General features: G+C 42.6%; 2 protein-coding genes and 1 long non-coding RNA gene across 18 annotated transcripts in view; 2 read left to right on the forward strand and 1 right to left on the reverse strand.

Annotated features, from left to right (window-relative positions):
- Positions 1-7188, forward strand: part of DGKH (diacylglycerol kinase eta) — a 234059-nt gene extending 226871 nt beyond the window's left edge. The window contains exon 30 of the mRNA XM_051850644.2: positions 7015-7188. Coding sequence (XP_051706604.2) covers positions 7015-7085 — 71 coding nt within the window. The 3' untranslated portion in view covers positions 7086-7188. The remainder of the gene's footprint in view (positions 1-7014) is intronic.
- The window catches only part of LOC103349063 (uncharacterized), a 40211-nt gene extending 28398 nt beyond the window's left edge, over positions 1-11813 (reverse strand). For all 3 annotated transcript variants that reach the window (XR_011378783.1, XR_011378782.1, XR_011378781.1), the window contains exons 1-3: positions 11676-11813; positions 10508-10579; positions 4297-4364 (exon numbers count right to left, since the gene is read on the reverse strand). This is a non-coding gene — a long non-coding RNA (uncharacterized lncRNA). The remainder of the gene's footprint in view (positions 1-4296; positions 4365-10507; positions 10580-11675) is intronic.
- The window catches only part of AKAP11 (A-kinase anchoring protein 11), a 57289-nt gene continuing 43897 nt past the window's right edge, over positions 11430-24821 (forward strand). For 3 of the 14 annotated variants that reach the window (XM_051850636.2, XM_070048752.1, XM_070048755.1), the window contains exon 1: positions 11885-11998. Coding sequence is in view for 2 of the 14 variants with exons in the window: in XM_070048750.1 (XP_069904851.1) it covers positions 15194-15219 (26 nt within the window). In the remaining 12 variants the exon portion in view is untranslated. The other 11 variants (XM_051850633.2, XM_017343495.3, XM_070048754.1 and 8 more) reach the window with 8 other exon arrangements.

A 24821-nucleotide genomic window follows, 5' to 3' on the forward strand; every position in this document is an offset into this window, starting at 1 on the left:
TACCTAATTCCCACTTTCTTTCTCCATCTTGTACCTGCAGAACAACCCTATGCCCACCAGGCTCTATGATTATTATTACTTCAAAACCTTTTCAGGGTATATAAAACACCCAGATGTTGCCTCTAACTCTTATTTTATATCTCTAATCTGATCATATGGTTCCCTGACTCACAAAACTTGATTCCTCTATTTTTTCTGGACCTGAGTTCCCTGGTAACTAAGGAGATGATCCCATATTGGAAGCCCTTTTGCTTTGGCTATCCCTCTTCCCAAACTAGTGTCTGACAGAGGCCATTTTATTTGTTGCTATACTTTCTTAGTGCCTGTTGCCTGTCAGCCTGGATTTCTGAGAAGCTCTTAAGGCTAGATTCTCTGGTGCTCTATTTTGTCACCTGGTCTCCTTGGATCCTTTACACCTGCTGCATTCATGAACTATCTTTGGGATATGGAACTCTGAACTCCAGACTGGATTTTCACTTAGCTCTGTTGCCCAAAACCTGTCCTGATCCAGTGAATGTGTGTAATAGAGAGCCCTAGCTCAGAGAGACAAAAATTTATAGCTCTCAGCACTTGCTAAGCTTTCTGATTTCCTTCCTAACCTGTGTCAGACTGATCAAATTAACCACTCTTGCAATCCAGGCCCTTAAAATAAAAATTTATTGGGACCCAGCTCTCTCTCATTACCTTCCCTCACTGTCAGACCTAGAGATACAGTACTTCTTGGAACTAGAGCCTCTGTATTGGAGATGATAAGGACATCCCAAGTCCCTTAAGTGGGCACCCAGGAAGGCATGCCCTCCAGCTACTTGCACAGCACCTATCTGCTTAGCAACCTTTCACTTTAGCTCACTTGAAAAGCTCTGTATTTGAGTATTTTGACCCTTCTGCTCTCTGAAGATTTCTCTCTGGTTCTATGCTACCTTGGCTTCTTCCCTACAAGACTCTGTATTTGTTGCCCTTTTACAGTCCACGGCTCACACCTGACTTAGCCTCTTTAGCAACAGGACCACATCCCACCTGCAGTCTCCATTACCTTGAAGTCTACTGACTGCCATCCCAGAGCTACACACTATTTCGTCCCCATTTTGCAAGCAAAAAGTCTCAAGCAAAGAGTTAAAAAGTAGCGTGGAACAGCACAGATGTGCCTGTTGCCCAGTTAATGTCCACTGCCCACTTCTGTGACAGGCTCTTAGGAATCAATTATAAACAAGGCACAGTCCTGCCAGCCTTCCAGTGGCATGGTACTGAAACTGGTTGTGTAAAAGGAAAGATAATGAGTGAAACAGGAGACGGGCCAGAGTCCGAGGTTGGGGAATTTTATCTCATGTAGGCTTCCTGACAAATGTCTTCTCAAAATTTCTCAGAGTTGAAGTTTGGTGATAGGTGATGATACCTCCTCCACATGGACTCAAGAATTTTCTAGGGATCAGATTGCAGTAGAAATCCCAGAATTACAAGTTCCTACATCTTCCCTGTAGGTAGTGGCCAAGGACCCCCAAATAGCAGGCAGAGATGAGGTGGCAAGCCCTCAGATTTCTTTTTCTGATGATATTCCATTTGTGTAAGTATTGGATTTGTTCCCAGTGAAGTTAGGAATCTGGAATGACATGAACTATGTATTCCTAAATATCCTTTAGTACTATGAAGAGTAGGAGTTTAATTGAGCAGGTTGAAGAGGGACCTATGGGGGCCAGGTGTAGCAGGTTAGGCCACCACCTACAATGCCATCTTTCTCTATCAATCTCTCCCTGTAACTCTGCATTTCAAGATTATTTATAAATCTTAAAAACAAAAAAAGAGGTCTCTGTAGAATGAAGTTTTCTGTAGAATGTACAGCATTAGGAACTGCAGTTGTACATCCCAAGTACGATGGTCAAAATGCTAAGATGAGAATGGTACCTGTAGCTTTGTGAAGAACTGCAGGCAAAGAAATGCTCAAGATGCTATGGAGACTAGTAATATGCCTTTAGGATCATGCCTGGGTACCACCACTGGCTCATCATTTGAAGGTCTCAATTTCCCTGAGAAAGTCTGCTAGTTATCCTTTGTGGCTTACAATTCCTCAATATATGCTACAGTTATAAACACTGACAGGAGAATTAAACTCAAGAAATAGAAAATGTAGTTCCCAGATATTTGGTGTTCTGAGATAAAGATGGATGATGTTTTAAAAATAGAAGTGGGAAGTAGAGGTGACCATTAGTTATATTGGAGTTGGAGGAGGGTGGCACTGAGGAGTCATCTTTTGAGTTTAGCCAGTTATATTTACCAGCCTACCGTCTGGGGGTGGTATCCTGGGACAAGTCCACTTTGATAGACAAGTACAAAGTATTTGCCTAAGGCATGATATAAACATGATATCTGTAGATTTTCCATACTGAGATATAATTTTAAAATTTTAATTATATATATATATATTTTAATTTGAAAGGCAGAGAGACACATAGAGACAGAGAGATTGTCCACTGGTTGTCCACTGGTTCACTCACCAAATACCTACAATTGTTGGAGGTAGGCCAGGTTGCACCCAGAAGCTCAGAACTCGACCTATGTGGGTGGCAGAAACCCAAGTACCTGAGCCATCACCTGCTGCCTTTCAGGGTCTTACATCAGCAGGAAGCTGGAATAGGAAGCAGAGCTGCAGGGCCGGTGCTGTGGCGTAGTGGGTAAAGCTGCTGCCTGCAGTGCCGGCATCCCACATGGGCACCGTTTCGAGACCTGGTTGCTCCACTTCCAATCCAGCTCTCTGCTATGGCCTGGTAAAGCAGTAGAAGACGGCCCAAGTCCTTGGGTCCCTGCACCCGTGTGGGAGACCTGGAAGAAGCTCCTGGCTCCTGGCTTCAGATGGGTGCAGCTCCAGCTGTTGTGACCAATTGAGGAGTGAACCAGTGGGTGGAAGACACCTTTCTCTCTCTCTCTCCTCCTCTCTCTCTGCCTCTCCTCTGTGTAATTCTGACTTTCAAATAAATAAATAAATCTTTTTTTAAAAAAAAGGAAGCAGAGCTGGGATTCAAACCCAAGCACCGTAACATGGGACACAGGCATCCCAAGCAGCATCTTAACTACGCCCACAATATCCTGAGATATTTTTGAGAAAGAAGAGAAGAGCTGACAGTAGATTAAAAAATGCTATACTAGACAATGCTGGGTGTAAGGTCACCCTGAATGTAAAGGGAGGGGTCCTCAGAGCACAGCAGTCTTGGTGGTGCCTTTGTGGAGGCAGTTGACCAGTATGATGATCCAAGTGACTCCTGTGGGGATTCTCTGGCGTAAGTGGAAGTGAGCCACTTGTTACTGGAACAGTCAAGAAGGTGGTGTTACATTACTGAGAGGAAGGGAGCTTAGTGAGGAAATCCATTATGAAGGTGGTCCAGGGAAATTGGATGCTTGGCAGGAGGCAGGTAAAGCTTGTGGTTGCTCCCAGCAGGTGTTTGTTTTTGCATGTATCTTTACATCATTGTGTTCCATCACTTTCACTTTCTGACCTAGAGCTAGCAGAAGTCATGAGCCAAAGTAGAACCTTAATTTGGTCAAAGTAAACAAATGAACAAAGAGAAGAATTCAGGACAGTATTCTATGAATTTCAGGTCCTGTGACAGAGACTTCTGAGGGCAAGTTGAGGATTTGCCTGATCTATTAATATAACTATTAATGCCCTTCCTAGGTGAGAGACAAATGGCCCAAAATATGCTGGGTCATAGGATGAGACATTGTGGTTTCACAAAACTTTGTCCCCACAGGAGGTGGTGAATCAAATTATTGAAAACAAAGAATGTAAGTATTTGTTGTGCCCTGGCAGGAAGGGCTGGTATCCAGATTCTGTATGGTATCTAAGAATCAAATGCCATTTTTGCAGAGGGGGCTCCCTGTTGGTGAGATGGTGTTGTTCAAGCATCTTAATAAGGGTGTTGTAACAGAAAGCAGCGCTGACACTGTAGCTGGAGACCAGGCAGAGATGCATGCATTTCAGTGGATGCTGGTGTGGAAAGGTGATAATGATCACGAACCCAGATAGGATAATGCACAGTTCAGCAAACTGCAGTAGAGGATTCTTACCGACCCCCCCCCCCCACTGAAATTTAACTCTTAGAATAACATAAAGAATTAACTGAGCAGAGAATGTTCAAGATTTTTTAAAGACTTACATAAAAGGTTTATTAATATTAAAATTTGAAGGGCATAGAGTTTGACATTAAAGCTCAAGTAGCATCTTGTAAATGTTGTGTAAACGTTCTTTTCCCCAGGGAAGAATGCCATTTCTTTAAACCAAACATAAAAATTAGTGATTTACCAGACCTTATTTCCTTGCAGACTTAACTTTCATCAGGAGTTTATATGCCAGTTTCAGAAGCGTTAATGACCATCTGAAAAAGAGAAAGAAAATTACAGGCCTTTTACTGTTAAATAAGAACTCTGTAGGAATCTTGATACATCCATAATATTCTGCCTATAGGCATGCTCTTTGAAGATAACAAGAGCTTTTTAAGAATCTTGTTATAGCAATAATAAGGCTAGTAACTTGTACAATCAAACGTGAGATAGGGATATACTTAAAAAGGAACAGTTTTCAATTTGTTTAGAGATAAGAGCAGAATATTTTGAAGAGTTTAGTGCCTCAAGTCTGGGCTCTACAGGACTGGGGTTTGGTCTAGTGGTTAAGATCCCAGTAGGGACAGCTGCATCTCAAATCACAGTGCCTGGGTTTCAGTCCCAGCTCTGCTCTAGAATCCAGCTTCCTGCTATCGTGCACTCTGGGAGGCAGTGGTAATGGCTCAAGGTGATGGGTCCTTGCCATCCACACAAGACCCGGATTGAGTTCTCAGCTCCTGGTTTCAGCTGGGCCCAGTCGCAGCCATTGGGAGCATTTGAGAAGAAAACCAGCAAAGGGAGAGCTATTTGTCGGTTTATTCAGCAAATAAATAAATAAATGTTTCATATTTTAAAAACTGGGCTATACAAAAGTTATTTTAAAAATATTATTAACTAGATAAAAAGAAATTTGATACTCATTGTTTATAAAGATAACCCATTCCATTTTTTTTTTTTTTTTTTTGACAGGCAGAGTGGACAGTGAGAGAGAGAGAAACAGAGAGAAAGGTCTTCCTTTGCCGTTGGTTCACCCTCCAATGGCCGCTGCGGCCAGTGCGCTGCGGCCGGCGTACCGCGCTGATCCGATGGCAGGAGCCAGGTACTTATCCTGGTCTCCCATGGGGTGCAGGGCCCAAGGACTTGGGCCATCCTCCACTGTACTCCCTGGCCACAGCAGAGAGCTGGCCTGGAAGAGAGGCAACCGGGATAGAATCCAGTGCCCCGACCGGGACTAGAACCCGGTGTGCCGGTGCCGCAAGGCGGAGGATTAGCCTAGTGAGCCGCGGCGCCAGCCCTAGATAACCCATTCCATTTTTAAAACAGCAATGATTTTTTTTTTTCCTTAGAACTGAACCAAAATCTGTGCCTTCTTTCTTGGAGAGAGGAAGCCTAAGACATTTCTTGTTTAATAGCCTTTCAACTTCAGTTTATTATACCCCTCTAAGTCTTAATTTCTTTGGTCTAAATACCCATGGGTTAAATTTCACATTTGCTATCTTCCTGAATGCCCTCATCTCTGGTCCTACCTCACTTGGGTGATACAGGTGTGGATTGCTTAGCTCAGAGTAGACCGAGGCCACCACTTCTTTTGTGCTGAACACCACACTGGTATTCATGAAACCTATGGTTGTATTTGCTATTTTTTTGCCATAACCACATACTTTTAATGGAAATTGGGCTAGCTATGAAGTGAGGTAGGCAGGTCAATCAACAAATTAGTGAGGATGGCTACATCAGTATTCACGACCATTAGCTATGAGGAATCCTAGTCTGTCCCTTCAGAAGTTTGGCTGATCTCACAAATTCCATTGTGAGGGATTTGTTCAAGTTGGCCCAAGGGAATCTAAAACAAATAAGGATCAAAACTGCTATGGGGGCAGACCAGACATCTCTAGCATAGTTTAAAAGGCTTAAAACCCTCAGTAGAACAGAGATATCCTAAAGCTTAGTCTAGGAAACTTTCAAGGTATCTTAAAAGCTCTGAAAGTTTTCAACCTAGATTTTTACAACAGTGTTTAATGACTTCCTGCCCCAGAAGGAGACATGTTTTGTGGGCACGACTGGCACCTAAAGATCTAATCACATAAGGATATTTCTGTGGAATTTCATGTGAGTTAACTAATGAACGAGGATGTTGTTATTTGCATGTTAAATTAATGTTTCATTTGAAAAGCAAGGCAGCCAAGTAACACGAATGGCAGACCCAGGAACAGCTTGATCCAGGGTCTGTTTTATCTGTCATAAAGTTATGACAATATTCAAAAGACTGCCCTTGCCATTTGAATGCAATCCAGGGAAAATTATCTGATACCATTTTAAAAACAGTAAGCATGTATGTTATGGGCTCATATGAAATAGAAGTCTACCTTACCTTTTGCAAAAGACAATTTTTAAAAGTTGAGTATAATTTATTTTGCAAATTATATTTTCTATTTACTTAATACTGTTTTTAAATGCTTGATAACCTTCATACTTCTTTGAATTAGTAATTTCCGTAACATAAACTTTTATAATATTTTGTGCTTTTATTTTATAATTAACTATATGTCAGGCATTTGAAACCATCAGGGCAATGATATTTAAAGAGAGTCTCATCTGAAGTAATTACACTGAGGCATGATTATTTGCTGTTGAATTTCAATCGTGTATTTTCTTGAGAGGGTACATTGTTACTTCACATGTTAAAAGTTGCATAAGTCAATAAGTACCTGTGACTATAATGATTTAAATCAGAAAAGAAAAAGTATTTGACTATGAGATATAATAGCACTCAGATTTATTTTGCCATTTAAGAGTTCTTTAATTCATAGTGGCACTTGTGAATTATTATCTGTACTATATACTAATAAGTATAGTTATGATTTTAGAATTCATAGTTTAATGAGTGCCTTCGTATATTAAAAATTACTAAATATTATGTTACAGCAGTGGTTAAGATGGTTTCTACCCTTCAGAAGACTTACCACAAAAGAATTACTGAAGAATATAAACTATGACGCAACAGACATGCTTATACATGCTTAAGAACAAAGGCAAGATGGAAGAACTTCGTCTCTAAAATCTACAAAGCATTTTTACATTATTTCAGGGACTGCTAAAGCTACATTTTCTACTTTCAAAATGTTTTCCATTATTTTATTAAGAACTATTAAATAATGCATGTAATGCAACCACCAAAAGAGGCAGTCTGCTTCATTATCTTTTCCTGTATTTTTCAACGTTCTACATAAAGTGTATTAATTCATGAGCATTAAAAAATAAAAACCCAAATCCAGAAACTGAGCCATGTGGATAATAAGGCCTTGCTATCTCCCTCTCACAAGTGAACTGCCAGCTGGGGCTATCAGTCAGGCAGGAAACATCACTCAGGCAGGAATTCAGCAAGTGGGCCAAAGGGAGACAAGTTTTCAAACAGGAAGAGGCATGGAATCTGCTTCTGGCTGTCCCAGAGCTGCTGGTGTAAAGCTCCAAAGCTCCTGGGGAAAGATGATGCCTGCCTTTGTAGTCAAAGGATTAGGCTGAGACCAAGCTCTATGCAGTATGCTTAGTTTCACTGAAAGATAGGACCAGCTAATTTTAGTCTGAACTATGACATTTAGTGCCCAATCTGATCTAGAACAAATCATTCAACCATCTTCAGTTGTTAATTCTTTCATGTACCTATAACCCAAATTTCTTGGGTCCATTAGTCTATGACCAAAACTCAAAATATTTCCATTAAATTACAAAATCACAGTGGAAGAGACACTAGCAATTTTATTGCTAGAAATTAGCCTACCAAAATGTCCCTGGGTTTTCCAGGTGTTCTCTTAAGTTCCTTAGTCAAGCCTGTGTTCTCTGATTGGTCATACTGCTCAGCCTTGGCTCCTCTACACACCACTGCATTGGTAGAGGACACTTGTTTTTCTGTGATGCACCACCCCACATGTGGGGCAGGTCTTATCATTAATTCCCCTTAGCACAGCACAGTCTGGCAGATATCATTTACCAAGACTTTACTGAAGATTCCTTAGGAATATAGAATTGACTGGGAGGACAGCTTCTATCCTCCCCTCCCATCCTTCTCTGCTCCATGCTTCCTTCCTCAGGGTAGTTATTGAGCAACTATTGCCAGGCACTGGTGAGCAAAAACAGTCCCTGCCTATGGACCCAATACTCTAGGGGAAGTTAACAGAATAATCACACAAATAAAAATCCTTATAAGTTGATAACTGCTTTGAAGAAATAGTGGAGAGCCTTAGATAAAGGGGACTACCGTAGTCTGGGGGGCAGGGAGAATGAGAGCAGAACTGAAAGCTGAGGGGTTCCTGGGCACTCAGAGGCTTAGGATGGATGGACAGAGAAAGAAGATTCGCTACTGAAGGAACAGCTCATGAGAAGGCTCTGAGGCAAGGAGGGTTTTAGTCCCACTAGGAGGAACTGAAAGAGGGAGGGGCAGAAGAGACAGGTAGGCTGACATTGGGAGAATGCAACGCATGCAAAGCCACAGAAGGGCTCTAAGTAGGGGAGTGACATGGTCAGCTGCGAACTGCCTGAGTGGGAACACCCATCCTCTGCACATACTTCACGCAGCAGGCAAGAAGACAAAGCCCAGGAACAAAGTGACTAGGCTAGGACAAGAAATACGGACTTTGTAAGTTGGTCCAATTTAATGTTTTATACTTCAAGTCTTAAAAAGAATACACAACGGCCACACAACACAACTATATGAACGTTCAAAGCAGCATTATTCATAGTGGCCAGAAAGTAGAAACAACTCAAATGTCTACCATCTGACAAATTATTAACCTGTGCTCTATGCATAAAATAATTATTTGATAATAAAAAGAAAGGAAGCACTAATACATGCAACAACATGGTGACCCTTGCAAAATGCATGCTACGCTTATGAAGTGAGACACAAAAGACCATCTATTGCTTCACTTCATTATGTAGAATGTCCACAGAATAAGCAAATTTATCAAGACATAGTGATTGCTTAGGGCTGAGAATGAGGTGAGGGACTGACTGAATGGATATGGGGTTCCTTTAAAGGGGAAGAAAACTGTTGGAAAATTAGATTTTGGTGATGATAGAATGATTCTGTGGATGTGCCAAAAAGCATTGAATTGCATGATATGTGAATTATATCTCAACAAAACTGCTAAATAAAATAATTTTTAAAATACAAGAACTAGGGACATCATGGAACTGGGTCTCAATCCGAAATTTCTTCTCACTTTCTATTCATCGTATTGCAAGTAATCATACCTAGCACAAGAGACCAGAATAACTGTCTTACTGGAGTATTTATAACTCTATTAATACATGTTAGAATGGCAGAATCCACTGTTCCTCTATATTAGCAGTACCAAGCAGCTGTTTTAGTTAATCATTACGAAGGCAGTAAACAAGGTTTAAAAGTACTCAATTAGCATTTTAAACAAATGATCTCCGTTTGTTAGAATAATTTTTCTCTGGCATTTTTCCTTTCGAAAAGTAATTCTATCATGTTTCTTGAAATCTTGTTTTCATCAAAATTCAGGTACTAGCCAAACTTTAAGATACAATGTTAGATCTTTTAAAAATTTATTTTCTATCTTGTTCTTAAGCCCTGATTAGGAACATGTGAATCATTATTTATTAAATACTACAGAGGTTCAAAATAGCTCCAGAGAAAGGGAATATGAGGTTGAGCAGGTGGCACCGCTTCCGTTTTCACACTCCGAGAAGGCCAACATTTCTTAGGAAAGCATTCCTGGTATCTGTATTAATCAATTTCATAGTTCCTCAGCTGGTGTGTGTGTAAGTCCAATTTCATTTGGCTTGTGCTGCTGACTCTGTTAGGTTTTCATGAAGATTTATTTCATTTCCCTTTCCAGCTTCCGTCCTACTGGTGTGTGCATGCCAAAGTGTAATTCAGCCTTAACTACTTTGTGGGTAGACTGGTTATGTTGTCTTGTTTTATGTATGAGGAAGCTGAGACTCCAGGATGATAAGGAACCTTGATCTGGCTGTGATACTAGAAAATGAGAGGCTTCTGGTTGGAAGTGAAACCTCCTGATTCCTATTTATTTTAGGGAAGCAGCCTGCTCCTTTTCCAGCCTTGAACCTCTATCTTAGCGAATTTTACACTAAAGAGTAAGTTTCTACATGGTACATCATTTTATGGTCTTTTTTTTTAGATTGACTCTAAGAGTAGACACAGGAGGTGGCAACCTGTGTGGCATTAATGGAGGGAAGAAGATCAGAGGAGGACCTTTCCTTCTGGGCCATCCCCTTTTCCAAGTTACAACAACAAAATCCCATTTATTTCTCCTACTCAAAATACGTGTTCTTAAGAAAAGGCAGCAGTTAGCACTAAGGCTCCGACTTAATGGGTTTTAGAACAGCAATTTCAAGATAATTGGAAATTACATTTTTTATGATTGCCTCTCACCTGGACTACAAGTCTCCTAATCTCCCAGTTTCTGCTTTGGCCTCCATAAAATCAATTCTCGCCATGGAAGACCTTAAAAAAAAAAAAACAGTATAGCTCTCTCTACTATGTAAAACCTCAATGCCCTCGTTGGCACTACCGATTCCTTTCTTGGCTAACAAAGCTCTACAGGACCTGGCCCACTTTTGTTGACCTCCCCAGAGAAACTTGTTTCCCCTTTTCCATTTTTCCCCCTCAAATGCGCAACAACAGGTTTTCATTCAGGGCCCATGATTTCTACTTCTCCTTGAAACCTGCTCGCCCCATGTCCTCACCAAGCTCCAGTGTCTCCTCCCCAGAGGGGCCGTCCCGGAAGTAACCTCCCACCCAGTCAGCATGGGCATCACTGTTTTAACGCCTCTGCCTGAAGCTCAGCACCAACGGATTGCGTGTTCTTTCTTCTTTTCCCCTCTCAGATAAGCCCGTGTAGCCTAGACTCGCTTCATTACCGCTCAATCACCTGCCTGGAGAAGTGTCTACCATTCATAGGAGCTCAACCAAACTTTGTTGACCATAGAAATGAACCCAGGAATACCCCTTCCTACCCGCACCTCTCCCCTCAACAGGGCAAAACTGAACTCTAGGATGACGAGCCACCTCAAAAAAGGGTCTTTATCATCTCTCAGGATCTCCGTCCTGAGGGGCACAGGCTATGCAGGATACAGCATGACGTGCTTGGCCCTTCCAGTTTTGAGTGGAAATACTCAACAGACTAGTTATGCATCTCGGGCTCTGCTTCTCAGGGACCAGAGCTTTACTTTCCCATTTTAGGCACCACGTAAAGCCATCAGGGCGAGCACTAGGGCCCGGAGACCGCTCGGTGCTAACTCTTGAGGGGCGCTGTGAGTGGTTCTCCCTGGAGATGCTGGGGAGAAGGGGCGGAGCTATTCCCAAGGATGGGCCTGTCGTGGGCTGTCGGATCTAGCGGGGCTGGGGCTTCGGCTGGGGCCCGGGGCTCCAGGAGACAGCAAATCGAGCTTTGAGGCGAAGAAGGAGCCTAGCTGACGCCCCGCGCTGAGACGAAGAGGTCGAAGGAGAGGGGGCAGGCCTGAAACCTAACCCGTGGGACCAGCCGAGGCCCGGATATTGGGCCAGCGGAAAGGGTTAAGCCGTTTCCAAGGCAACGCACCAGGAAGCGCGCAAGACGTCCGCCGCAGGTTCGTAGGTCAGCCTCGAGTTTAAAGCTCCCACGGCTGAGCGGGTTCTGGCCAATAGGTAGGCCTCCCCGGCGTCATGTGACCAGCAGGGCCGCCCCGCTAGCGGCCTCGCAGCACGTGGGAAGGTTTTTTCTTGTTCCTCCTTTCCTTCTTAAGAGCCCACCCACTTTTGCGCGGGCTTGGCCTCGGGGTGTTTCTCGCGAGAGAGGGACTGCAGCCTCTCGCGAGAGTGAGTGGGAGGCGTGGGGAGAAGGCGGTGTTGCTGGCTGGAGCTGCGGCGGCGGAAGCCGAAGGGGTGGGCAGGGCGGGGGCGGGCCGCGGGGCTGGGAGGGGGGAGGGCTGGGGGCCGGTGCGGGAGGGGGCGTCCGCCTGCTCGGCCGGCTCGCGCGGCTGGGCGTTGCGGGCCGGTGACATGCTTGTGAGCTGCGGAGGCTGCCAGGTGAGCCGGGAGCGGACTCGCCCGCGGCCGTAAGCAGCGCGTTCGTTGACCGGGCTGGCGGCGGGTCCTGCGGCGGGGATGGATGGAGCGGCCTGTCTCCGACGTCCCAGCCCCTCCGCCTTCCCCGCAGTCCCAGCTCTGGCTTCAGGGCCGCCCGAGCCCGGCGCCTTCTCCCGGCGGTGGGAGGAGGGCAGGAGGAGCGCGGGCCCGAGGAGGTGGGGGTGGGGGGTGTCCTCGAGCGCGTGACGGGTCTTCCGGGGGTCCTGAGGGTGGTGGCCGAGCTGTCGCTCCTGTGGATGACAGGCTCGGTGTCCACCCCGCGGTGGTGTTCGGAGCCGGGCCCTCGGTGCGTGAGCTCGGTTCGTGTTCGCGGTCTGCGCACAGGAGCGTTCGCAGCGGGGCAAGGACGTTGCACCTGGACCCCGAACAGCATCCTTCGCTGTCAGAACCCCTGAGACCCGGAGCCGGGCTCTGCCCCAGCCTTGTCACAGAAACCGAACGCATCCAGCGACTCCTCGAGTATCGATAGTTTGCTGTCAGATTCTCTGCTAGGTTGTTAGTGGCTTAAATGCTGGTCATTCACTAATCCGAAAGGATTGAGCGTACTTCTGTTTTTCCAGGCATTTAAACGGCTTTATTTAAAAACGCTGATGTAGACAAAATACCCCCCCCCCCCTTTTAACTTTTGGGAAATGACAATAATAGTGAGATGTAAACCGCTACAGTGGTATAGGGTGGTAACGATTCTTCCCTCCGCATTCCCTCTCTTCCAGAATCTTAGTTGGAGATGGTTTAGCCATAGATATTAAGGAATTTCATGGTGAGAAATACTGCTGAGAGACACATATCTAATGGTCTTTTGCAAACTGGAGTTAAAAATTTCGGTTCTCTTTCCAGTTTTGTAATTTTTCAGTCGTGTGCAAAACGCCCAAATTTTCCTTAGCTTCTTCCCACCTTGTCGGTTGATAGGTACTGATCTTATTATGTCGGAAAATACTCAGAAAAGATAAGGAACTCAGTAATGCAAAAAATGATTTTGTTGTTAATGTTTTGTTTATAATTTTAGGGTAAATGACAGTGCATTGTCCAGCATTGTTGATGTCCATTGCAATAGTGCAATTTAATGAGCCCTTTAAAAACACAGCCACACTGTGTACACTGGTTATTCATACTTTCTGATGTTCCTCTTTGCAGAACTGTGACCCAGAGGTTGAGCTTGTGTTTCACAATTAATTGTCATTGTAATGAAGTGATTTATTTAGGAGAAGCTAAAGAATGTAAGGGAATGAGGGAAGAAGCGAGTTCCCAAGCTGCACTGGTGATTAGTACATGGACCTGCATAACTGCACTGTTGATGGGATAGATAAGGGTCTAAGAGTTATTTCCCAGTCGTTGAGGTTATGAGAGTTACCTAAGACCCAGAACAACAGTCAGAAATCCTTGAGCCTTCTGAAGCCTTTGAACTCCAGGGGTGAGTCTGGAAGCTGAAGTCTTCCTTTGCCTGTAGATTGGAAAAAGGATGGTACTGTGTTTTTAATTTCAGGAACTTACTGCTGGAAAAGGAACTTTAACCATTTCAGACAGCACATTCGAGGACACATTAAGGGCAGTAAACGGGTAGAGGAATTCTCTGTCTGCACTTGAAGAAGCTGTGAAAAACTTAGAAAATTTGTTGCTTTAAAACAATTTGTTTATTTGAGAGGTAGAGTTACAGACAGAGGGAGGGAGGGATAGGTCTTCCATCTGCTGGTTCACTTTCCAGACGGCAGCTACGGCTGGAACTGAGCTGATCCCATGCCAGGAGCTTCTTCTGAATCTCCCACACGGTGTAGGGGCCCAAGAACTTGGACCATCTTGTGCTTTCCCAGGCTTAGCAGAGAGCTGGATCAGAAGAGGGGTAGTCAGGATATGAACTGGCGCCGTTATGGGATGCTGGCGCCACAGGTGGAGGCTTAACCCCCTACACCTCAGTGCGGGCCTCAGAAAATGTGTTTTTGTGAATGGGCGGAGATGACTAGTCTAGATTAGAAAAGTTCTCTCCCGTTACATCTTGGCAAACTGAGTCTCAGAAAATATAATGTTTTGCCTGTCATAACCTTATGGCAAGGATTTCAAGTGTTTAGGGTGTTGTTTTGACTTTGAAAGGTAATTGAAGTAACTTTGGTTAGGATAAGTTACTTAGGTGTACTGATTTTTTTGGAGGGCGTGTCAGGTGTCAGGTGATTTTCATTTTATCAACAAAATCAACTACTTGGAAGAAAAGAGGTCAGGGAAAGATCTCAGCTTATTTTGGGTATGAATTAAGGGCATAAGAAAATAGTGATGTGGGGAAGGGAAAGGAAAATGTTTTATTAGAATAGTCTGGTCAGATCTAAGTGTCTTCCTTCTTCTACTCATACATGAATTTTCATTTTTTTTTAAATTAATATTTCCTGGGGACATAGTCACTTGGAATGTATAGATCAGACACTGGCATGATAAAGGAGAAAAGTTAGCATTTTCTGATCAGTCTGAAAATGTTTCATGGGGGACAGAGATAAGTGGTGAAGTGATCTGGAACAGTGAGAATGACACTTGCGTGGTGATCAGGTGCAGTGTAAAGACTTTGGATTTTGGAGTCGGGCAAATGTGTTAGTTAATATCCTTGAGCCTCATTTTCCTCATCCTTGACCCGAGTTCAGATGCCCATCACAGAAAGTTAATGTGAAGCACACAGGAGCTGCTTGCTCAGTATTTTTCATTTGGCCTCTCTTAATAGCTTGAGGATTATTTGACTGCAAGGAACAACAAGCCGTTGAATTAGCTTATTTTAAAAAGCATTTGTTGTAACAGTTTCAATACTGCTTCTGAAGTCCGCTGTGTGATTCCAGCTCTGCGTCCTGGAAACCAAAAAGATTTCAGGCAGTTATTCTTCATTTTTCCTCCAAAAACACATGATCTTGTATCTCTGCCCTTAACTGATTTTTGCAATTTCTTTGAGATCGGTCTTGAAAGCTCCTGGTTGCTGCTTCCCCAAACTTTGGGTTACTGTGGCGCCAACACAGCTTCACTATGACTTTGGAGCATGGTTCTCAAAGGTTATCTCCAAATCTTTGTTTTAGAATTTCTGGAGAGGGAATCCAATTGGTCTAGTATTTACATCTAGTCCAGTTGGCTGGGGTGGAGGAAGATGGGAATGGGAAAATTGGATAGACAGGAGATGCAGGTGTATCTCACAGTTTATAGGCCTGCACTTTTTAGACTTTCCATGTCAAGTTCCCTAAAAAAGGAGTGTGGACAGGGAGGAAATGATGGGTATCTCTGGTGTACTTCAACGTCCTGCAATTTGGTTTCTTCCACCAGCACAGCATTGAACTGCTCTCGGCCTGGGGATAATTTAATCAAATCCAATGGTTACTTTTTAGAGCAGATTCCTCTAGGTGTGTGAGTTAGATTACTTAACTGATCTGTGCTTCAGTTTCCTTATGTTTGAAACGGCTGTAATAACAGCACCTGTTAGGAGAATTAGGAACTCATGGATTGAAAGCAGTAACCAGTATCTGTCTGGCACGTGGCAGGTACAGTACTGAGGGTATGGTATTCCCTTACTGAATGTGTACCATGTGGTAGCTACTGTTCACCTTTCACACTGCCATTTATTTATTTATTTATTTTTTTACCTTCCCTGGAACCCTTGATCATGACTTCCCCTTAGATTTTCTCTTGATCTTCTGTTCTCTCCTAGTCTCTTGGATCAGCTTTGAAGTTATATAAATGTGATTCTTCAAGTAACATCTCCAGCTCTGGCCCCAACTAAGTCTTAATTTTTAGTTGCCTTTGGATATTACCACATGGTCATAAAACACTACCTTCTAGCTCCCCAGAGCTGAAATCCTAAAATGGATTTCACACTTTTTTGTTATGCCCTCCAGCATTATGTCCTGTTAGTTCATAGGTTCTCCATGGGATCGTGAGATGCCTCCTGTGTGTAAGCACCATATCTTCTCCAAACCAGGTACCTTCACTCATTCCTGCCATTGGCAGTTGGGGGAAGAACTTTTCTATATCTGTCTTTGCAAGAGCTGCCTAAAAAGCCATTTCAGCAATATGCTCTCGATGTCAGGGAAGGACAGATGTCACTGATAACAAGAAAAATGTGTTCCTGGATCCTGCCCCTATTTTTGGTTAAATACAGTTTTGTAGATGAGATTATGTGTAAGATAAGACCATTATTTCAGCTTCTAGGCAGCATATCCACATGTGCCTTAAGTTTATTGTTGTACAGGGAGTTTTCAAGCCAATAGCAGTTTACACTAGGCCCATATTATTACTGTAGATACCAGCGACTAACCCAGGCACAGACATACTTTTGAAATGAATCCCAACCTTGAGTGTAGTTGAAGGACCAGTAACTTTCCTCTGTGAATGTTCGAGAAAACCAAGGGGCGGAACAGACATCCCTGAGTTAATTTTTTGAAAAGTCATTAGGTAGGTTGCCCCAAGTGTTTTCTATTTAGTGGTGTCAGTTTTGCCTCCAAATGCCCCTCTGAATTTCATGTCCTTGATGAAAGTTTCCCCTCACGTTAAAGCTTGCCCAGTTCAATAAATATATGGTTGTTTATCATGATAAAGGCCTTGGGGAAATGCATAAAAGAGTAAGGCATGACCATAGAATGTGAGCTCCTTTCACTGTTGTCTCCTAATCACTGTTGCACAGACATCTGGAAATCTTGGTTAATGTTGTTTACAGTGCAGTGCAAGGTGGGGGCATGTGTATATTTGACGGTTACGTAAGACACTGTAGTCTCAAGTGCTGAAAAGGAGCAGTGATAGTTTTGCTCTCAAGACGACATTTGGCAATGGTTGTACACATTTTTTAGCTATCACAACTGGGTGGGTGCTACCAGCATCTAGTGGCTAGAGGCCAAGGATGCTGTGAGATGTCTTACAATGCAGAGATAGTTCTCTAACACAAAGACTCATCTAACAAAATGTCAGTGTTGCCAGCATTCCTATCCTGGAACAGTCAGATCATAATGTAGAATGTGAATACAGGAAAGAGGCGGACTTAGGATTAAAAAGCAAAAGGGCAGAAACTACAAAGTAGCAACTATCTTAATAGACATTTAGGGCATACTGAAATATTTTTAATATGATTGTTTTGAATGATGAAATAATAATGACGAATGTCTATGGCATTTTACATTTTGTAGATCGATACCCAAGGAAGGAGCTAGTCTTTGAATTCCTGCTGTATCAGTACTGTTTTTACATATGTTGTTATTGCATTGTATTCTCACTGCAGTCAGTGAAGGTGAGCCTTAGGGAGATAACCTCACATTTATTCCACTGTTCACTTGATGTTTGATTTTGCTAGTAGTTGCCGTAGAGTTTACAAGATAAACTGATCCTGGGATTTCTTGGATAATGCCATTTGACATATAAGATAGAAATCATGATGGTATTTTTAAATCTCCCACACACCGCATTCTTTGCGCTATTTTGTCAAATTTTACTTCTGTGTCTGTTGTAAACCCGATAATACATTGTTATTAGTTATATACAGGTATACATATGTATGTTTCAAAATTATGTATTTATTTGAAAAGCAGAACTATAGAGATGGAGAGATAGACAAATATTCTATTCGTCCACTAATTCACTTGCCAAGTGACCACAACAGGCAGGGCTAGACAAGGCTGAAGCCAGGAGCCTCGAACTCCATTTGGGTTTCCCACATGGGTGGCAGGAGCCCAAGTACTTGGGCCATTTTCTGCTGCTTTCCCAGGGACTTTAGCAGAGAGCTGGATCGGAAGCAGAGCAGCCAGGACTTGAACTGGTATTTTGATGTGAGAATGCCAGTGTTGGCAAGCAGTGACTTAACCCATTGCACCACCATGCCAACACCTAACTAGTTAAATATGTGATAAGACTTAAAAATTAGAAAATTACTTTTATGATACTCTCATATTTACCATTTCAGGTATTCTTTGCTCCTTTATACCGTAGTGGGGAACCTTTTTTCTGCCAAGGGCCATTTGGGTATTTATAACATTCACAGATCATACAAAATTACTGACTTAAAAATAAGCCTGCTGTAGATTTACTGAATTTAAAATCTTGGGGTCAGTGCCGTGGCACAGCAGGTTAACACCCTGGCCTGAGCACCAGTGTCTCATATGGGTGCCGGTTTAGGACCTGCCTGTTCAACTTCCGTTCCAGCTCTCTGCTATGGCCTGGGAAAGCAGTAGAAGATGGTCCAAGTCCTTAGGCACCTGTACCCACCTGGGAGACCTGGAAGAAGCTCCTGGCCCTTGGCTTCGGATCGGCGCAGCTCTGGCTGTTGTGGCCATCGGGGAGTGTACCAGAGGATGGAAGAACTCTCTTTCTTCTTCTTTCTCTCTTTCTGCCTCCCATCTCTTTGTGTAACTCTAACTTTCAAGTGAGTCTCAAAAAAAAAAAAAAAAAAAAAAAACAAAAAACACCTCACCTGTGGTTGCAGTGGCAAGACCAGACCAAATGCTTTTGTGGGCCATATTTGGCCCTGAGTTCCCTACCCCTGAATAGCTCTAAATTTCCATTTAGCTTTGTTTTTCTTTGCTGAAGAATTTCTTTTCACAGTTATGCTAGTGCTGGTTAGCTACTGGTGAATTCTCAACAGCTCTATTAGTCTGCATAATGTTATTTTTCCTTAATTTTTGAAATGTCTTCATTGGGTGTGACTGAGATGTTGCTGCATTGTCTTGTTTCTTGCAGAGACAGGAAGTCTGCTGTCCTTGTTTTCTGTAGCTGTTTTTTTTTTTTTTTTTTTTTTTTGACAGGCAGAGTTAGAGAAAGAGAGAGAGAAAGGTCTTCCTTTTTCTGTTGGTTCACCCCTCAAGTGGCCGCTATGGCTGGAACGTTGTGGCCAGTGTGCTGCGCCGATCAGAAGCCAGGAGCCAGGTGCTTCCTCCTGGTCTCCCATGTGAGTGCAGGGTCCAAGGACCTGGGCCATCCTCCACTGCACTCCCGGGCCACAGCAGAGAGCTGGACTGGAAGAGGAGCAACCAGGACAGAATCCAACGCTTCAACCGGGACTAGAACCTGGGGTGCCGGCTCTGCAGGCGGAGGATTAGCCTAGTGAGCCATGGTGCCGGCCTCTGCTTGCTTTTAAGATTTTTCTCTTCATCGTTGAGTTTGAGCAGTTTGGTTATGATGTATCTTGGCTTATTCTTTCTTCTTTTTGTTTGTTTCTGTGGAACTGTGAGTTTATGGTTTTCATCATCAAGTTTGGGGAATTCTGGGGTGTTTTGTCTTCACTTTCTTTTTCTATCTCTATATTTGGGAGTACCTTTTACAGTGGTTAGTAAGTTACTGATGCCTTGGGTTGGGTGGTGGTTTCTCTTTCTGTATTTCTTTTTGGATGGTTTCTATTGCAGTGTCTACAAGTTGTCCAAGCATTTATACTCTGGTGCAATAATCTGATGTTTATTGCAGCCAGTATGTTTTTCATTTTATATATTTTATATTCTATTTTCATCCCTACAAGTTCCATTCTGGTATCTTTTTTATATCTTCTGTTTTCTCCATATCTTGATCATGTTTTCTTATCCCTTCTTGAATGTATGTATGGAACATACTTCCTCTGTAGTTTTGCAGTCCTTTTCTGTTTATGCTATTATCATTTCTTGCTCTGCATTTATTGACTGTTTTTCTCCTGGTTCTGGGTCATGTTTTTCTCTTCCTTTGCCTGGTGATTTTTGTCTGTTTGCCAGCATTGAGTCTTACACTGAAGCTTGCTTTATTTGTTGTATTCCTTAAGAGTGATTTAGTTTGGGTGCACAGTAGGGTATTTGGAATCTGTTGGATTGTCCTGAGGCTTGCTTTTAAGTTTTGTTAGTGTGGGGCCGGTACGTAGTCCACCTAATCAGGCAGCTTCCTTCTGAGGAGCCTGTCCTTTGCTTGAACAGTACAGCATTTTTCCACTCTGGTTAGTGAGAATGCAAACCCTTCCAAGCCCAGTCTGACTCCAGGTATTGTTTGGCCTGCTGTTCTCCGGTTGTTATTTCCTCAACCTCAGGCACTCCGCACGGATTGGGATTCGGCCAAGGGTCCCAGGGGAGCTCATCTGCAGATCTTTCGAGCTCTCACTCTTTTTGAACTTTCTCTCAAGTACTGACTGGACCTTGTAATTTCCAGCCACCCTGGTCTCCCCAAACTCTGACTGCTTGGCTTCCATGTTCCTGTGTGGTAACCTAGAAGTAGCTGGCAGCCAGTGTTTCTCTCGGGATCATAGTCTTGCGTTGCCTCTTACCTATTGTTTGGAAACCAGTGTTTTCTGTATAGTTTATGCTGTCTTGTTGTAATTCTAGTCAACAGAATCTTGGTTTTTTTTTAAATACTTGGCTGTTTGGCATTTGGTCAAAATGTGTATTTGGAACATTTATTACAAATATCTCATAGAAATTATTGGAAATGTTTAAATGTATTTTCACAAAAATCTCATTAAATGTACATATATTCTTTTAAACATCTAAAGGCATACTTTATCCCTTTAAATATGTTACTCTTACTAATTCAGCTGTTTGAATACCTACTGTGTTAAAATAGGTATTGGTAAAAACACTTTTGTCTTCAGGAAACTCACAACAGGAGGGAAGCATGCAAAGAGTGGCACCAAAGGATTAAAAGGCGAAGCCTTCTACCTCCTGTCTACTCTATGGGCCAGGAAGTAGAACGGTACTCAGGGAGGGAAGTCCTTGAATTGGTGCATGAAGAGGAAGTAGTAGTGCAGGTGAGGAAAGTGAAAAAGTAAATTTGAAGGATTGGTGGGGCCAGTGCTGTGGCACAGTAGCTAACCCTGTGCCTGTGGCCGCCGGCATCTCATTTAGGCATCAGTTCATGTCCCAGTGGCTCCACTTCCAATCCAGCTCTCTGCCATGGCTTGGGAAAGCAGTAGAAGATGGCTGAAGTGGTTGGGCCCCTGCCACCCCTGTGGGAGACCCCAAAGAAGCTCCTAGATCCTGGTTTCAGATCAGCTCTTCTCTGGCTATTGTGGCTGTTGGGGAGTGAACCAGTGGATGGAAGACCTTTCTTTCTGTCTCTCCCTCTATCTGTCTGTAACTCTACCTCTCAAATAAATAGAATCTTAAAAAAAAAAAAAAAAAAAAAAAAAAAAAAAAAAAAAGACTGGGAGGAGCGCAAAAGAAGACTGGGAGGAGCGCAGATGAAGACATGATAATTTACTGGACATGGTGCTGTGTAGGGATCTGGGGAAAGGCAAGATCCAGCTTGGCCTATTGTCTGGGATTGGTTTACTAAGAGAATATCAGAGGAAATTAGGAATGAAGTTTTATTCAATTTTTGAACTTAGAATTTTGGGGTAACTGTAATATTCAGTTGAAAGTGTTGAACAGAAAATTGAATATAAAGAACTAAACTTAAAAATTTGCATAGTTAAAACCAGAGGTAGGAGTAGTACTTTGCCTTTGGCAAACCAGACTGAGACCTGAAGAGGATGGGGTGAAGGTTAGAAAATATTAGTCTTTGAGTATTAAGTTACAGAGGAATTTAGGGAAGGAGATTAATGGAGAGCTAAGTGCTTCTTAGTCAGAAATTACATAGAGCACTTACTAAAATACAGATTTTTGCGTTCCACATAAACCTACCAAATCTGAATCTTCTTGCTGTGAGTGGATTAGAAATAAAGTCACTCAGGTCAGGCATTTGACAAAAGCAGTTAAGACATCCTAGTCCATATATTGGAATGCTTGGATTCAATACATGCTTCCAGCTCCTGATTCTAGCTTCCTGCTGATGGAGATCTTGGGAAACAGCAATGATGGCTCAAGTAACTGGGTCCCTACCACATGTGTGGGAGACCAGTATTGAATTTTCAGCTCCTAGCTGCTGCCTTGGCCCCTCCCTACTCATAGCAGTCATTTGGGGAGGTAATCAGTGAATGGGACCTTTTTTTTTTTTTAATTTATTTATTTAACAGAGTTAGATCTTCCTTCCGTTGGTTCACCCCCCCCAAATGGCCGCTACGGCTGGAGCTACGCCAATCTGAAGCCAGGAGGCAGGTGCTTCCTCCTGGTCTCCCATCCGGGTGCAGGGGCCCAAGCACTTGGGCCATCTTATGCTATCCAGCAGAGAGCTGGACTGGAAGAGGAGCAACCAGGACTAGAACCCAGTGCCCATATGGGATGCCAGCACCATAGGTGGAGGATTAACCAAGTGAGCCATGGTGCCAGCCCCAAATGGGATCTTTTATCCTCTGATTGTTTGGTTCTCAAATAAATGAAAAATCAGAAATTAAAAAAAATAAAAATAAAAGCATAGCTGATTTGTGCCTGTACTGAAGTTTGAGAAGATCGATGCAGTAGGAAAATTAAGGTAGGAAATTGTGATAGAAGAAACATGTTTCAAAAGTGCCTTGACACAGTTAATTCTCCTGCTATAAAAAGGTGAATAATTTTTATTTATTTGAAAGGCAGAGAGACAGAAACAGACAAGCGATCTTCCATCCACTGGTTTGCTTTCCCAATGCTTGCAATAACTGGGGCTGGGTCAGATGGAAGCCAGGAGCCTGGAACTTAGTCCAGGATTCCTCCGTGGTGGTACAGATTAAAGTACTTGAGCCATCACCTGCTGCTTCCCGCAGTGTGTATTTACAGGAAGTTGGAATTGGAAGCAGAGCCAGAACTTAGATCCAGGTGCTTGTGTGGCATCTTAACCACTGCGCTGGATGTCTGCTCCTGACTTCAACAGTTCTTCAGCTAGAGGAGAAGGACTTGGAGATGATTTTTAAAATTTTATTTTAGAAGAATTTGTGATCATTCATAAAAACACAAAACACACTTTCACAGACAAAAAGGAAACACAGTTTCATCTACCAAGAGAAAACCAATGTCTATGCCTATGTAGAATATAACTTCTTTTATATTGCCTTTATAAATATACATATGTAGACATACAGATTTTATACAAAATGGGGTAATACCAACATGTTCCAGTCTCTTATTTTACTTATTAATCTATAATTTTCCCACTTTATAGGTAGATGGGAGCTTATAACATTTTGTAAGAATCTCAGTTGTCATGGTTGGTCCCTGTCATCCTTAGTATACCTCCTTCAAGACATTTCCTGGGTGTGTACAAGTACATTTATGTGTCAGAATTGTATGTGTCTATGACTTAAGTGAGAACACAGTATTTACACAATTTTACAACTTGCTGTTCGGCACCAGTGTGTCTGACTCTAAACCATTTTTCCATCAGGTAGGTCATAATCAAGTGTATTCTAATTCATTTGAACTGAAACATTTCTAGGGTTTTTTTCCCTTTTTTTTTGTTGTGTTGTGTTGTGTTGTGTTTTGTGTCAGTGACTGTTCTTTCACCAGTCTGTATTTTGTCTCAGTGTATGTATAGGATAAATTTTAACAGGTGAAATTGCAGGATTAAGGTGTATGCATATTTAGTCAGAGTGTTCCGTGTCAGTGTTCCCAGGGTTTCTTTCTCTAGCTGCTTTTGTTTTCTTCTATATTCTATTCTTAAAACTTCCTTGGTTGTCCACTGTTTTTAGCAGTACCTGTTCTGCTTTTTTTGTTGTTGTTTTTTGTTTCTTGTAAGAGGATTTCACATTTAGTCATGTTATTTTTTATTTTCTTTGTCTTTCCTAAGCTCTTGGAGCTCATCTGTCCATTGTTGGGCTGTCCATCTATACTTAGTCTCCCAGATTTTTTTCCCACCCGTGCGATCTAGGTTCATTTTAATTTTTTTTTTTACTATATCTAACCTACTTAGTTATTTTTTACTGTATCTAACTATATTTTTTTTTACTATATCTAACCTACTTAGTTATTCCCTACCTAGGACTCTTTTTTATTCATCCAGAATAGGGCACAATGCAAAAAAAAAATTAAGTGAAAGGTTTATCATTCCACAAGGGGAGTCTCGGGGAAAATACTGAATACTGTGCTTTTGCCTCTCGTGGACTATAAGACAACACCCTGCTCTAGCTGTTAGTCTTTCTCCCCACATCTCTCTTTGCATCATTTCCAAGATACTTTTGTTTCTCTTCCCTTTACCAGAATTACAAGTCCTATATGTGTCATCTCTTATTGGAGCCACTTTTATATTGTACAGATATTTTCTGATGTTTTTCTTGTGAGGCAACACTTATGTTGAAGTTAAATACAACGTAGTAGAGTAGAGTTTAGTAATCTTTCTTCTAGAAGTGAAGAAGAATGTTAGTGTGGAATTAAACTTAGTTTAAAAGTCAGTTTCAGACAGTGATATAATTCTGTAGTACTTTTAGATTATGTGAATTTTAGGGGGACATGATTTTATTTATCTGGATTTTTTTTGTGCATATTTTTCAGCCATAAATAAAGGTGTTCTGTGTGGCCTTGCTGCTCAGGAATGTTGTGGGTACAGTGAACTGGGGTAGCTGGATTTGTCAGATCCAGGGGCTGGTCTCAGACCACTGTGGCCTCCCCACCTCCTCTTGAAGCTATTTCTGTGCCAGAGACATGCTGCACTGTAGGGTAAGCAGCCTATCTACTTAGTCCCTTTCGTGGTGACGTCTCTTAGAAGTTAGTGTTCCCCTTTGCTCAGTCAGCTTTAGCCAGCAGCTGCAAAGGTGATTGCTGTTTCCCATCTCTTTTCTGGACTCCTTCAGGCAACATTAGGAATGGAGTCAGAGAAAATACAGATGTGT

The sequence above is a fragment of the Oryctolagus cuniculus genome, chromosome 9 (genome assembly GCF_964237555.1).
Source record: "Oryctolagus cuniculus chromosome 9, mOryCun1.1, whole genome shotgun sequence".
Classification (NCBI taxonomy): Eukaryota; Metazoa; Chordata; class Mammalia; order Lagomorpha; family Leporidae; genus Oryctolagus; species Oryctolagus cuniculus.